At 39.4% G+C, this 12,081-nt stretch overlaps 1 protein-coding gene across 1 annotated transcript; it reads right to left on the bottom strand.

Moving 5' to 3' along the window:
* Positions 1–241: 241 nt before the first annotated feature.
* LOC127106273 (uncharacterized) lies at positions 242–10,802 on the bottom strand. Its single transcript, XM_051043576.1, has 2 exons — positions 10,173–10,802; positions 242–2,202 (listed from the first exon to the last, which is right to left on the bottom strand). Exon 2 carries the CDS (start codon positions 2,154–2,156, stop codon positions 1,185–1,187), a length of 972 nt encoding a protein of 323 aa, XP_050899533.1. The 5' UTR covers positions 2,157–2,202; positions 10,173–10,802; the 3' UTR covers positions 242–1,184.
* Positions 10,803–12,081: the final 1,279 nt, after the last annotated feature.

Below are 12,081 nucleotides of genomic sequence, written 5' to 3'. Positions count from 1 at the left end.
AAATAAAGACACGTTATTATGATCATGCATGAATGCAGTGTTTATCCACATGAGGAACACTTTGTCTCTCTCGATCCTGGCTTCATCGAGACAAATAATAACCCGGCAGCAATATTCTGACATTCATCATTTGATTTCATCATACAGATCAGAGATATATGATTTAGCAAAATACCCCCCAACCATGTGTGTGCTGTGTGAGTGCATACGGTAAAGCAAATAAAGCTTGAAGATCAATCACTGAATGAAAATAACCATCACATAGCAAAATGCACAATAAGCGCCATAGTCATACATCACAGCTGATACAAATCGAATACAATTCTCCAGAATCAGAAAGGAAATATAAGCAAGTGAATTCCGTCAACAGGCCTGACGGTAATCCACACAAAAGAAAAAGGTATATCATGACGAGGGTCCCACAGAAGGCCCTATATCATCAACCATCTTCGCAAACTCTGCGGCGAACCTGAGCTCTGTGTTCTCCTGCTATAATCTCCCCACCTCCTTCTGGTGAATCTTCATCTTCCTGAAGTAATGATCTCTCTCAGCAAGATGATGATCCCTCTCAGCGATATAATGATCTCTCTCAGCGATATAATGATCTCTCTCAGTGATGATCTTCAGGTTCTCTGATTCCTTGATCTTCAGTTTTGACTCCCACTCAGCAATGAGATTTCTGACTTTGTCTTCCCTCTGATCCCTCACGAGGATTTGCCTCCTCCTCTGATCTTCAATGACCTTTGAAGCTCTAGCCAATCTCTCTTTGGTGATGTCGTGCTCCTTTGTTGACGATGCCAAAGCCTGACTGACCTTCCCATAGTAAGCGGTATCCATCTCAAAGCGCTTCACTTCCAGGGCATGTCGCTTGTCCTGATCTTCCATCTTCACTTTGATCTCCTGATTAGCCATCTGAACCCGAGCGACACTCATCTCCAATTCCGTTTTCTCTGCAAGCAACTGATCTCTCTCCCGCTTCATCTCTAGGAACTCTTCCATACTAACAGAAGAAGGAGATTCCTCAATCAACGGATACCAAGGATCAACCATAGGAAACGGTAGACAAGTGAGCTCCACTCTCTTACGGAGCCAGTCATCAAACGGAGGAAAAGACCTGTTATTGGCTCTGCCCCAAGAAAACTTGCCTTTCCTTTGAATACTGCGCCATGCATCAGCTACCTGCCTTAACTTGGCCTAACCGGGAAGTACAAAGTTTCCTGAATCTCACTCTTGAAAGGAGGAACCTCCATAGCGAATCCCATTTGTCTCTTAAGAAGTGTAGGGTTATAATTAATGCAACCCTGAACTCCTATAAGCGGCACATTGGGAAAACCCCCACAACTGCAAATAAAGTCTTGTCCCACCCCGCTACTGTGAGTCCAAGCTATGTCTTTGGCCCGCAAACCCATCAGCTTGGTCGCCCAATTGACAGTACGGTCAAGAAGAACAAAAGCACCCCTGGTAGGCAAATATCCCATAAACCACTTATATAACAACTGAGTGCAACATCGAATCAACCCCCCACGCCTCTTCTCATTCCGATTATGGACCGAGTAATAGACATCTCCGATCAAAGTAGGGATAGGATTCCTTTGAACAAACAAGCGGATGGCATTAATATCCACGAAGCTCCTCTGATTAGGAAACAGGATGGTCCCATAAATGCTCACAGCAATCAAGGTGCAGACAGCGTTCCAGTTACCTAACTCAGCATGCTCCTTAGCCTTAGCTTCTAGGAAACTCAGATGGAAACCAGGCAACTTCCCCTTCTCTTTCAGACTCCCATTGACCATCTCTGGACTCAAATAAAGAGCACGGGAAATCCCTCCAATATCAGGTTCTTCCTTAGTAGCATAGAAAGGAACCTGATTTCTGATCTGAATGCCCAAGATACCAGCATAATCCTCCATCAAATGCCCTAATAAATAATCTGGGAAGACGAAGCACCTCAAACCAGGATCATAGAACTGGAGAAGTGTATGAATGACACTCCTATCTCTGTCAGTGAGTCTGAAAACCATCTTCAGGATACCCCCATACATCTCACGAAACATCCCCACATGGTCGGGCGTAATCAAAGCTATCATATCCTTCAGCACACTGATCTCTGGGTCAAAGAAGCTGTAGACCACATCGTCCTTCATACCGGGCCTCATATCTGAACAAGGAGTCTCTCAACCAGGATCTCGATCAAAAATGTCCCTGCATATGGATAAACATGTGTTAGATGCAGGTAAATGCAGAATGTTAATGATGCTGATGAATGAATGCAATGCACTGCCATCCTCCAAGTCATCTGAACATCTTGTTGCACTGAAGCCTGATATCTGAACTGATCACAACCATCTGGGGTACTGAGCAATCATAAGTCCGACCCAAGGGCTCCGAAATAAACGGAAGTGAAAGATACATCACCATCATCACCAGACAAACTCTGAGCAGATAACCACAACAATCTTTGAATCGGCCTGGGGAATCCTGAAATAAACGGATCCCCACTGATAAATACCACGGACAGCACTCCGGCGTCTCGGAAATAAATGCCCATAAATCCGACTTATAAATAGGACTCTGATCAACGGAACTAATAGTCACCATCAAAGTCGCCACCAGAACATGCATCTGTAAGAATCACCCTCCCCTCACAGGTAAATTCTAATCAGGTCATCCTAAGGCGGATAATAGTCTCGACAATCGGGCAAAGATACTCAATGGGTTTGCCCTTTCGGGTGTGCCATTGTAGCTCTCCTGAGATCATCTAAACCAAATATTCGGGAAAGAATGGTCACCGAAGTCAATAGCTCAAAAGAGATAACCCAACCAAAGTGGAAAACCCCACTGAGGAAGAGCACTCTCAGATGAACCTCGTCCGGCTTGTGGTATGTCACGTCGCAACAACATGCCCAACCAGCATGTGAGGAACGTGAGACCACACTAATCCTAGGTGTATACTCGGGCCTGGGTTTTAGCCCCACTCAGAACACCCACCCCAAACAGAGGAACCACCTGTACAGAGGACGGCAACATGATAGTATGATGCATGCAAACATTTATGCAAATATATACACAATCAGAATAATAAATGCAATAAATATAACAACACAAGCAACCTAAACTATCCTAGAACGCTAGGAAAGACTCGCTTAGGGAAGATGGACCAGCAATAGGTCAACTTCTTCATCCCCAGCAGAGTCGCCAGCTGTCGCATCCGCGAAAAACAACCGGTGGGTTAAAACAACACAGAGCCGCCACCGTGCGTTATTTATCCCAAAAGAGGGAAAGGAAACGCTCGAAGTAAACCTGGGAAAAGCATGGTCTCACGACCAAAGAGAATGGGATCGGGAGTCGGTTATGCGAAGGGAAGGTATTAGCACCCCTACGCATCCGTCGTACTCGACGGGATCCACGCTCAGACAGATAGAAAAAGGTTGCTAAAACAAACATCACACACACACACTGAAGACAACACAGGTGGAGGAAGAGGGGAGAGGGCTCGCTAGGATATCGCATCCTATGCCTACGTATCTCGTCTGGAACGAGAATCAGAGCTACCGTAGTTCGGCTCACGCACGCCAAACAAAACAAAACACAAAAAGGCAAACATGGAACCCGAACGCCAATCGCTGGACTTACATCAGCTTCCGAACCAAACAAACCCACACTGGAAACCAGATGCCACTTGATGGACTTATACCAGACTCCAAGCACACAACAATAGGATACGGACAACCAATCGCTGGTCTTACATCCATATCCTAACACACACAGGAAGAAACCAAACAGACAACAAGTTACTAAGGAGTCGGGAACTCGAGCCTAGCAACTGTCAAGCAAACACACACAAAAAGAAAAAAGGATGCCCGGAGAGATCTCGTACGATCTCCTGCCTACGCACCTCATCTGGTATGAGGATCAGGGCAACGTAGTTCCCTTTAACAGGGGAGAAAGACTAGCCTAACCAGATACAAAGGGAGACACAACTAGGGAGACTATGACTCGAGCCTACATGTTATCATGCATATCATCCCTAAGTTAAGGTTGCTATCTATCTTGCTCAGCAGCAAGCTAATCCTAAACAGGCAAAGCAAAGCATGCAAGCATAATCAAAATAAAGCAAACATACACAATTAGCACACACTATATACAGACAAGGTGGGCTCACACAAAGGGTTAGGCTGCAAAAGCAAACCAACTGTATCAGGTGATGTTAGCTATTAACCCTAACATTGACAGTTATGGTGAAGCAGATGAAATAGGAAGTGAGGGGTGTGCCTCACAGCTCTTGTCCCTGGCCAGGGAGAGCTTCAGACAAAGAAGTGTGGGTTCAGAAAGTGGGAACCCTTCTACACTTATGACACTGACTCAACTGTACAACTGTACAAGGATCTTGGGTTAATGTCCACAATGCATCAACACCAATTGTGTGAGCAGAGGAACGACTCAACAGAATAGCAGGAGATGGATTGCACATCTCTTGTATCTGCCAATTGCCTTATTCAAAGGTCTTTTCCTGCTTGGGGGACAAAAATAAACAATCACAAGCATTGCCTCTTAAGGAGGACTTCAGATAGGTGCCTGGCCAAGTAATAGGCCAGGTCTTCCAAACTACATGGAGAAAAGAAATTCTACCTCAATTGGTTAAGCAACCAAGCAACACAAGCAAGTTCAAAATGAACTATAGCAACTAAGGTACCTTCCAGAAATTGCAGTGGTGAACTCGCGCGTTTTAGGCTTGAAGAAGCAAAAACAGAAACTCCTTGATGCTTGGATGATTGAATGGAGCAAGGTTTGTGTGTTGATTGTGCATGATTTAACTCAAATCTCAATTTGCCATTGTTGAAGCTTGATGCAACAGTTCACAATTCTTCAAGATTTCTTCAAGATTTTGCTCCAATCCACTTCCAATATGCATGTAGATGATGAATTGATCGAAGGCAAGGCAAAAAGAATGAAGAAAATTGATGAAGAAAGTTGAGAGAAAAATGAAAAAGTTTTGGATCTAGATCTAGAATTCACAATTCTGTTATGGTTAATCAGAAAACAGTTATGATTTAGTTTATATATGTGATGTTAATGAAGTTGTTAATCATGATTAGCAAAAATGCAAGTGTTTAAGCCAAATGCAAGTTTCATGCTAAATGGCAATTTGGTCAATTCACCCTCACCATGTGCAAACCAATGTAACAGTGCATTTTCTGGTTTGAGCAATTCAGAAATGTTGTTTGTAAGCTAATGTAAGTGGAATCATGTGAAAACAAGGCATAATTCTCAAAATCACCTTTTTCCCTCCAATTTTCAAATTAAGTTCACTTGAAAAATGCACTTTTTATGTGAGCAAAATTCATGAAATGTAATGCTTGTTTTGGATAGAGGAGATCAAAATAAATTTGCTCCAAAAAGTCTCACTCCATTTGACCTTGTGAATCAAAAGTTATGCCTTGTTGAAGTTCAACTTTTCTTAACAAAGATCAATCCATAACTTGCCAACCACAAATGATAAATTCATGTTCTTGGACTTTTTAGAAAGGCGAGAGCAAGATCTACAACTTTCATGTTGGACAAAATTCCATTTGAAGCATTTTTGGACATGTAACTTCAAGGAGAAAACCTTTCCATTTTTGGCAATTTTGAATTACAAGTCACTTTCTATTTTTGGAAAGTTTTCATCTGACTTTATTTTCTTCATTCTTGATGTTTGAAATGTCAAATGAAACTTGTTTATACATGAATGAAGTGTCTCTAACCCTCTCCCACCTCCAAATCCATCAATTGACCTCTGGTTGACTTTTGTTGACTGATAGATGAATTGGCTATGCATAGATGAAATTGAGCTTCAAACTCCTGATGAAATGGCTCAATGATGAAACCCTAGCTTCCATAAGCTCAATTAAACCATATGATGATCTCTCATCTCAATGAAAACCCCATCTCCTTGACAAGCCCTGATTGGCACAATGTAGATGATTAGGGTTGACCAGAGGTCAAAACCCTAATCCCAAGGAATCTGATCAAGCATAATGAATCTCTTGGTGATGACAAAACCATGAGGATGATGATGTACCATTTCAACCAAGATGATGCTCAAACTCCTTGAGGAACCATGAAACCCTAATTTGAAACACACACCCTCAGATGGCTAGTGATCAATTCAATGAAACCCTCAGCTTGCATCTTAACCCCTTTATCTTCTGATCAAGACCTAGGAGGATGACTTGCCCAATGTTGCCATATGATATGCAATATGCAATGACTAATGAACTAAGAAATGAAATGCCATATGCTAAGCTAGTCCCAAGAGAGGAGGGCAAATTTTGAGGTGTTACAGATTGCACAGAGCAGCATCAATGATTTTGGTCTTTGGAACATTTCTCTAAATGTGCCAAGAGTTATTGGTGCCCATATGATGCCTTTAATGCCACTGATAAGGATATGAAGGCAGTCATGGTTTCGTTTTCTGATGATCTAATACCATATCAGGAGGTGGCAAAGGTTGGCTCTATGGATGAGCGGAAAAGGGTGTTTGGTAAGCCATTTGCTTTGTTGACTTGGTGAATATGATGATTTGTGTAACTTATACTTTTTTATCTCTTCTTTTCAGACAACTACAAGAAAAACCCGAACTCGTTAGGCTTTGGGTGATTCCGATCGTCCTGGATTCTCTTGAAGTTCTCCCTAAGAAGAACTGTGTCAGGATCAGTTTTGCTTCCCTTGGTAAAGATCAGGTAAGGGGGAGAAACTAGAAAAGGTTGACCCTGAGAGTGATGTTGTCGAGGGTTCAGAAGGTGTGGCTTCTTATTGAAGGAGAAGAGCAATCCAAAATGCAACGGAATTTAAAATTTCTCCTTTAGTGATCCTTACGAATGGGCATGGTCAGTGATAGAATCGTTACCTCTTGTGGAGATTGTAACCTTTGATGCAAATCTACGGAGCGATCACGAACGTTGAACGATGACAACACCTCTACTCAGTCCACACGAATGGATTCCTTCAATCTCAGTGCTAGCTGTTATGAATGAAGGCTTTGAGTGAGAGAGAGAGAGAAAGAGAGAGAGAGAGAGAGAGAAAGAGAGAAACGAAATTGCAACTGCACTAATGCTTCTACACAAGGGTTCTATTTATAGAACCACTTGTGTGCGCTGCAAGCTAAAAATCCCACTCAAGTGTATGTGGCCCATATCTTATAATATGCCAAAATCACTTAAGTCTGTGGTGTCGTATCTCGAAAAATGCGATTCCTCGCGATGGTCGCGGAAAAATTATGTTCGAACAGAGTCGCCACCGAACTTTATTTATCCCAATGAAGGAATAGGAAAATATCGATAAAACCTTTAGGAAATGGAATAATGGTCATCACAACCATATTCGGGTTCGGGAGTTGATTACGCAAGGGGAAGGTATTAGCACCCCTCACGTCCGTTGTACTCAACGGGAACCTTTTAGTTCGATTTTGTGATTTGAGTGTTAACTTACGTTGTTTGTTTTCTTCTAGTTATAAAATATTGAATGGAGATGGATGGAAACCTCAGAAGTGGGAAAAAGGAGATTTTTTTATTAGTGTGCTCGCAAAGATCTCACAATCTTGTGCCTACGTATCCTTATGGTGCAATAAGGAAATCAGAGCATTCGTAGTTCGGGGAACTACGGTTGGTTGGTGTCTTTTAGTGAACAGCTATTTAGATCGCGTTCTAAAGGCTAAACATTGGCTTGTCTACTCTCGGCGGAGGCTTAAGCACTAGTTTGTTGTGCACATTAGAAATGGTTAAACAATGTTCTTTCTGAAAAGAGTTTAGGTCACACGGGGGTGACAAGTTGGGTTAATATGTTTGATGTTTTGTTGGATTGGTTTCGGTCGCACGAGGGCGAGGAGAGATAGATTTAATGTGTTTAAGATATTTTATTGGATGACAATTACTTGGACAATCGAGTAAGGAAACTCGTATCCTAAAAGTCGAGGAGAGGAATCGAAGGCTCTAGACCATCTCCCTTTTCATTCTTAATTGTAAAAGGATTTGATAATAGTTTAGGTGTTTTAAATGGATGACGATTACTCGGATATTCGAGTAAGACAATTCGTATCCTAATAGTCGGGAAAGGGAATAGAAGACTCTAGACCACTTTCTTTTTCATCTAAGTGATTATGAAAATAAGTTTATGTATGGTTGATGTGTTTTAGAATAAACGACAAGTGCTCGAATGGCTGAGTAAGACAACTTATATCCAAGCATTTGAGAAGGGGAATTGAAGACTCAAGACCATCTCCCTTTTTGTATAGTTTATTATGAAAATGATTTGATTGAGTTATAAGTTGGTGGAAAAATGACAATTGTTCGACTGACCGAGTAAGAGAACTCGTATTCAAACAATTGAGGAGAGAAGTTGAAAACTCAAAGTCATCTCTTTTTTTCATTTCATTATTATGAAATAGTTTGATCTAATCTGGTTTAGAAGTTTGTAAAGAAATGATGAGTGTCTAACTGACCGAGTAAGAAGACTCGTATTCAAACAATCGAGGAGAGGAGTTAAAGGCTTAAAACCGTCCCCCTTTTCATTTCATTATTATGAAAATAGTTTAATTAGGTTAAGCTTAATTGGATAGAAATGACAACTATTTGAATAACCGAGTAAGAGAACTCGTATTCAAATAATCGAGGAGAGGAGTTGAAGGCTCAAAACCATCCCCCTTTTCATTTGCATTATTATGAAGATAATTTGATGAGGTTAAGTTTGGGCGAGTTAGAAATGACGATTATTTGACTAACCGAGTAAGAGAACTTGTATTCAAATAATCGAGGAGAGGAGTTGAAAACTCAAAACCATCCCCCCTTTTGATTTCTAAATGAAATAACATTTGATTGTGATTAGGCATTTTAATTTAATTTGAATAAAAATATTCGATATTGGATCGAGGTTTGAATATATATATGTGTTGGTGGATAAATTAGGTTATAATTAGTGAATCAATCATCTAATCGATTAATTGATAATCGACTAGGTCTCATTGTATGAAAGCCCAAGAGTAAGCTATGTGAGATTGATGGCGATGCCAAAAGCTATCGACTTACCAGGGTGTGGAAATGGGCTCGACTTTGAATCGAGAATTGTGTGATTTTAATGATTTATCATGATAATTAGGGCGATCAAATGATGAAGGTTATTATGAAAATATGACTTAGAACATAATTCATACGAACCTAGAAGTTGCACAAGTTTAATCAAACATATACGAAAATGGTAGCTCAAACAAATTTACGAACTAAATTAACGATTGATTTTAAATTTACAAATAAAGTATTGAATCCATGATTAATTTTAAATTAAAAAATAAAATATTAAAATAATAGTTAAGTAACCCCGATTTTTTTTAAAATTTATAGTAATAATAGTCTATATATACTTTACATAAAAATAAGAGAAAAGAGAATGGGTAAAAAATAAATAAATAGTAATAATAAAAAAATGGGCTTTTATCCTTCCATCACTCAATTGACCCAAAAATCTAAATTTTAAATTTAAATCTAAAAAAAACAATGAATCCATAATATTTAAACAAACATTCTATTAAAACACTAAATGAATTTGACCTTTTCAAACTCTTTATTTACTCTTCCTGAAAAAAGAACTTCGACAAACCCAACACCACAGGAACATTTTACCTTAACCTGTTGGTAATATTTATAACAGTATAAATGGCCTTAATATTGTGGCCTTAATATTGGACAATGCAACTAGTATTCAAGATAAACTATATCATGAAGTGGAGATGATACACTACTATGGCATAAATGTTGCGACATGCTCAAAGGTTACAACACCACATCATTAACTCACCAATCAATTTCCAAAAAAATGCACAATCAAGGACATTCAACAATGGTTATCATTTTGATTTCAACAAACTACAATTCCACCGAAACTGTTATTGAACCGAAAATGTAACCGATGTAACAACACGACGCGGTAACATACGCGTGCCATTATGTAAATTATTACGACGAATCGAGAATTAATTAACAACAACAACGTAGCAACACATCATCGACAAGTGCACCGAGTCGAAGACAAATTTTTTTATAATAAAATTCATAACAATTTAGTAAAAAAGAACCACATGATTTTAAGCCAAACTAAAACAGCATAATAGAAATGTTTGAAAAAAAATTCGAGAACGTTACCGAAACGTGGATTTCCAAAGCTACAAGTTGTTGCTGCATCTATCAACATTTTGTTGAGTTTTGTTGTCGTGTTATGAGTTGATGCCTCTGTTGAATGATCGGAGGAGCAATGGTGGTAAGAAAATCGCGGTGGTTGGTGGCGATTTGGGATGTTACCGGTGACGACGAAGATGGCCGAAAGGGGCTTGGTGCTATGACGGAAGGTTGTTGAGCGATTGAAGGTGAGTGACGATTGACGGTGGTTTCCGTGGAGGAGAATGAGGTTGTTAATGGTGAAGATGGCGATTCTCCGGCGTGATGGTTGTTGTTTGAGAGGAGTTTCCGGCGGTGAGATGAAGAGTGAAGGAGTCAGATACGGGGGTGATGAAGATGGAGGTGGGTTGGAGGAAGAAGATGACAGTTGTGATTAGGGATAAGAAGAGTGATGGTCTGGTTTTTGGCGTTCTACGTGAGTGAAGGGAGTTGTGGGAAAGAAGGTGAACAGTGTTCCCCTTTTTCCTTTTTATTTTATTTTTCTGTGACCTAGAGCCATTGGAAAATGAGAGAGTCTCTGAGAGAGTGTGGAGGCTAGCTGTCCTTTTTGTTTTTTCCTTTCTTACCGTTAGACCAAGAGAGATTCATTAGTGGACAGAGATTATTGAGCTGTATTTCATTTTCTTCAGTTAAAAAAATATAATCCTTATCCATAACGAACGTGTGGCTCAACTTTATTGGAGGAGAAACAAGATATTTTTATTTTCAAATTTTCTTTGTTATTTTTAATTCAATTAATTTTATTTTATTTTTGATTGGATGAAATGAAATGGACAAGGATTGCCATTATGGGTCATTGATAAATTTGAACCGACGATCCCGATTTAACTTAAGGAAACACACTAAGAAACACAAGCTGTTAGATAATTTAAAATGCCTAAAACGCCCATTCTAGATGATTTAATTGATTTAAACCATTTAAATCAATTAAATCAAATAAAATTGACAACTCCTTAAATTAATGTGATAAAAATAAACTAAGGGCATGGGAAATTCTATTTATTTAATCTGAATATTTTGGCGAAAGAGTAAAATTAAAACGACTGAAAATGAATAAAAGTCGGGAAAAAATTTGCTCAAAAAAATTAAATCAGACGCACTAAAATGATCGGCACGGAATATACTTATTGAAAAAATACAGCATTTCTTTAAACTTTGAAATAAATTTTCATCGGTTAAAAGGCTCAGACGGATCAAAATGCGACTGAAAAATTCGTCGAAAAATATAACGAGCACACCGGATTAAACTACGTGAACCATAGATTAATAATACTGACGTCTGCAAGTTTGATTTCGAAACTTTTTTATCCGCTGATTTTGTCCGTACTTGAGGAATGATTTACCAAAACTTGTCTGTATTTCCAAGAATTTATTCCGAATGATATTTTATGTGTTATTCATGATGAAATGCGTGTTATGATGTACATATGATGTAAACTGAAAAGGGAATCGAATTTATGAGAATTTTAAAATGCCCGGACAAAATTGGGGTATGACATGGGGTACCTTACCATATTTCGCATTCTATTTAAGTACACCGTACCTTACGATGTTCTACAATTTACTTAAGTGCACTGTACATTAGGGTATTCCTTAGTTACTCTATCTCTCATCAATCCGTCCTTTTGTGTGTGACCCTGTAGGTTTTTGCGGCATTGGCAATTGTATTAAATCACGTATTTAAGATAATTAACAGTGAGCGGTATCTAGCAACACATCACTGCTACCCAAGACACGAAAATGTCATGTGATCTGACAAATCCTTATGTCTATATTGAACACAAGGCATAGACCGTGTCATCCTTGTTCAGTTCAATATTGGGCCCATAGACATTTATCCTGTTACGCAGGATGAGCAAATTCCATCTAGGTCACT

The sequence above is a fragment of the Lathyrus oleraceus genome, chromosome 7 (assembly GCF_024323335.1).
Source record: "Lathyrus oleraceus cultivar Zhongwan6 chromosome 7, CAAS_Psat_ZW6_1.0, whole genome shotgun sequence".
Lineage (NCBI taxonomy): Eukaryota > Viridiplantae > Streptophyta > Magnoliopsida > Fabales > Fabaceae > Lathyrus > Lathyrus oleraceus.
Note: the sequence above shows the minus strand (reverse complement) of the source record. Positions and strands in the feature narration are given on the sequence as shown.

Excerpts from the sequence above, each read along its gene's own strand:
- LOC127106273 (XM_051043576.1), bottom strand. The coding sequence starts at position 2,156 with ATGAGGCCCGGTATGAAGGACGATGTGGTCTACAGCTTCTTTGACCCA.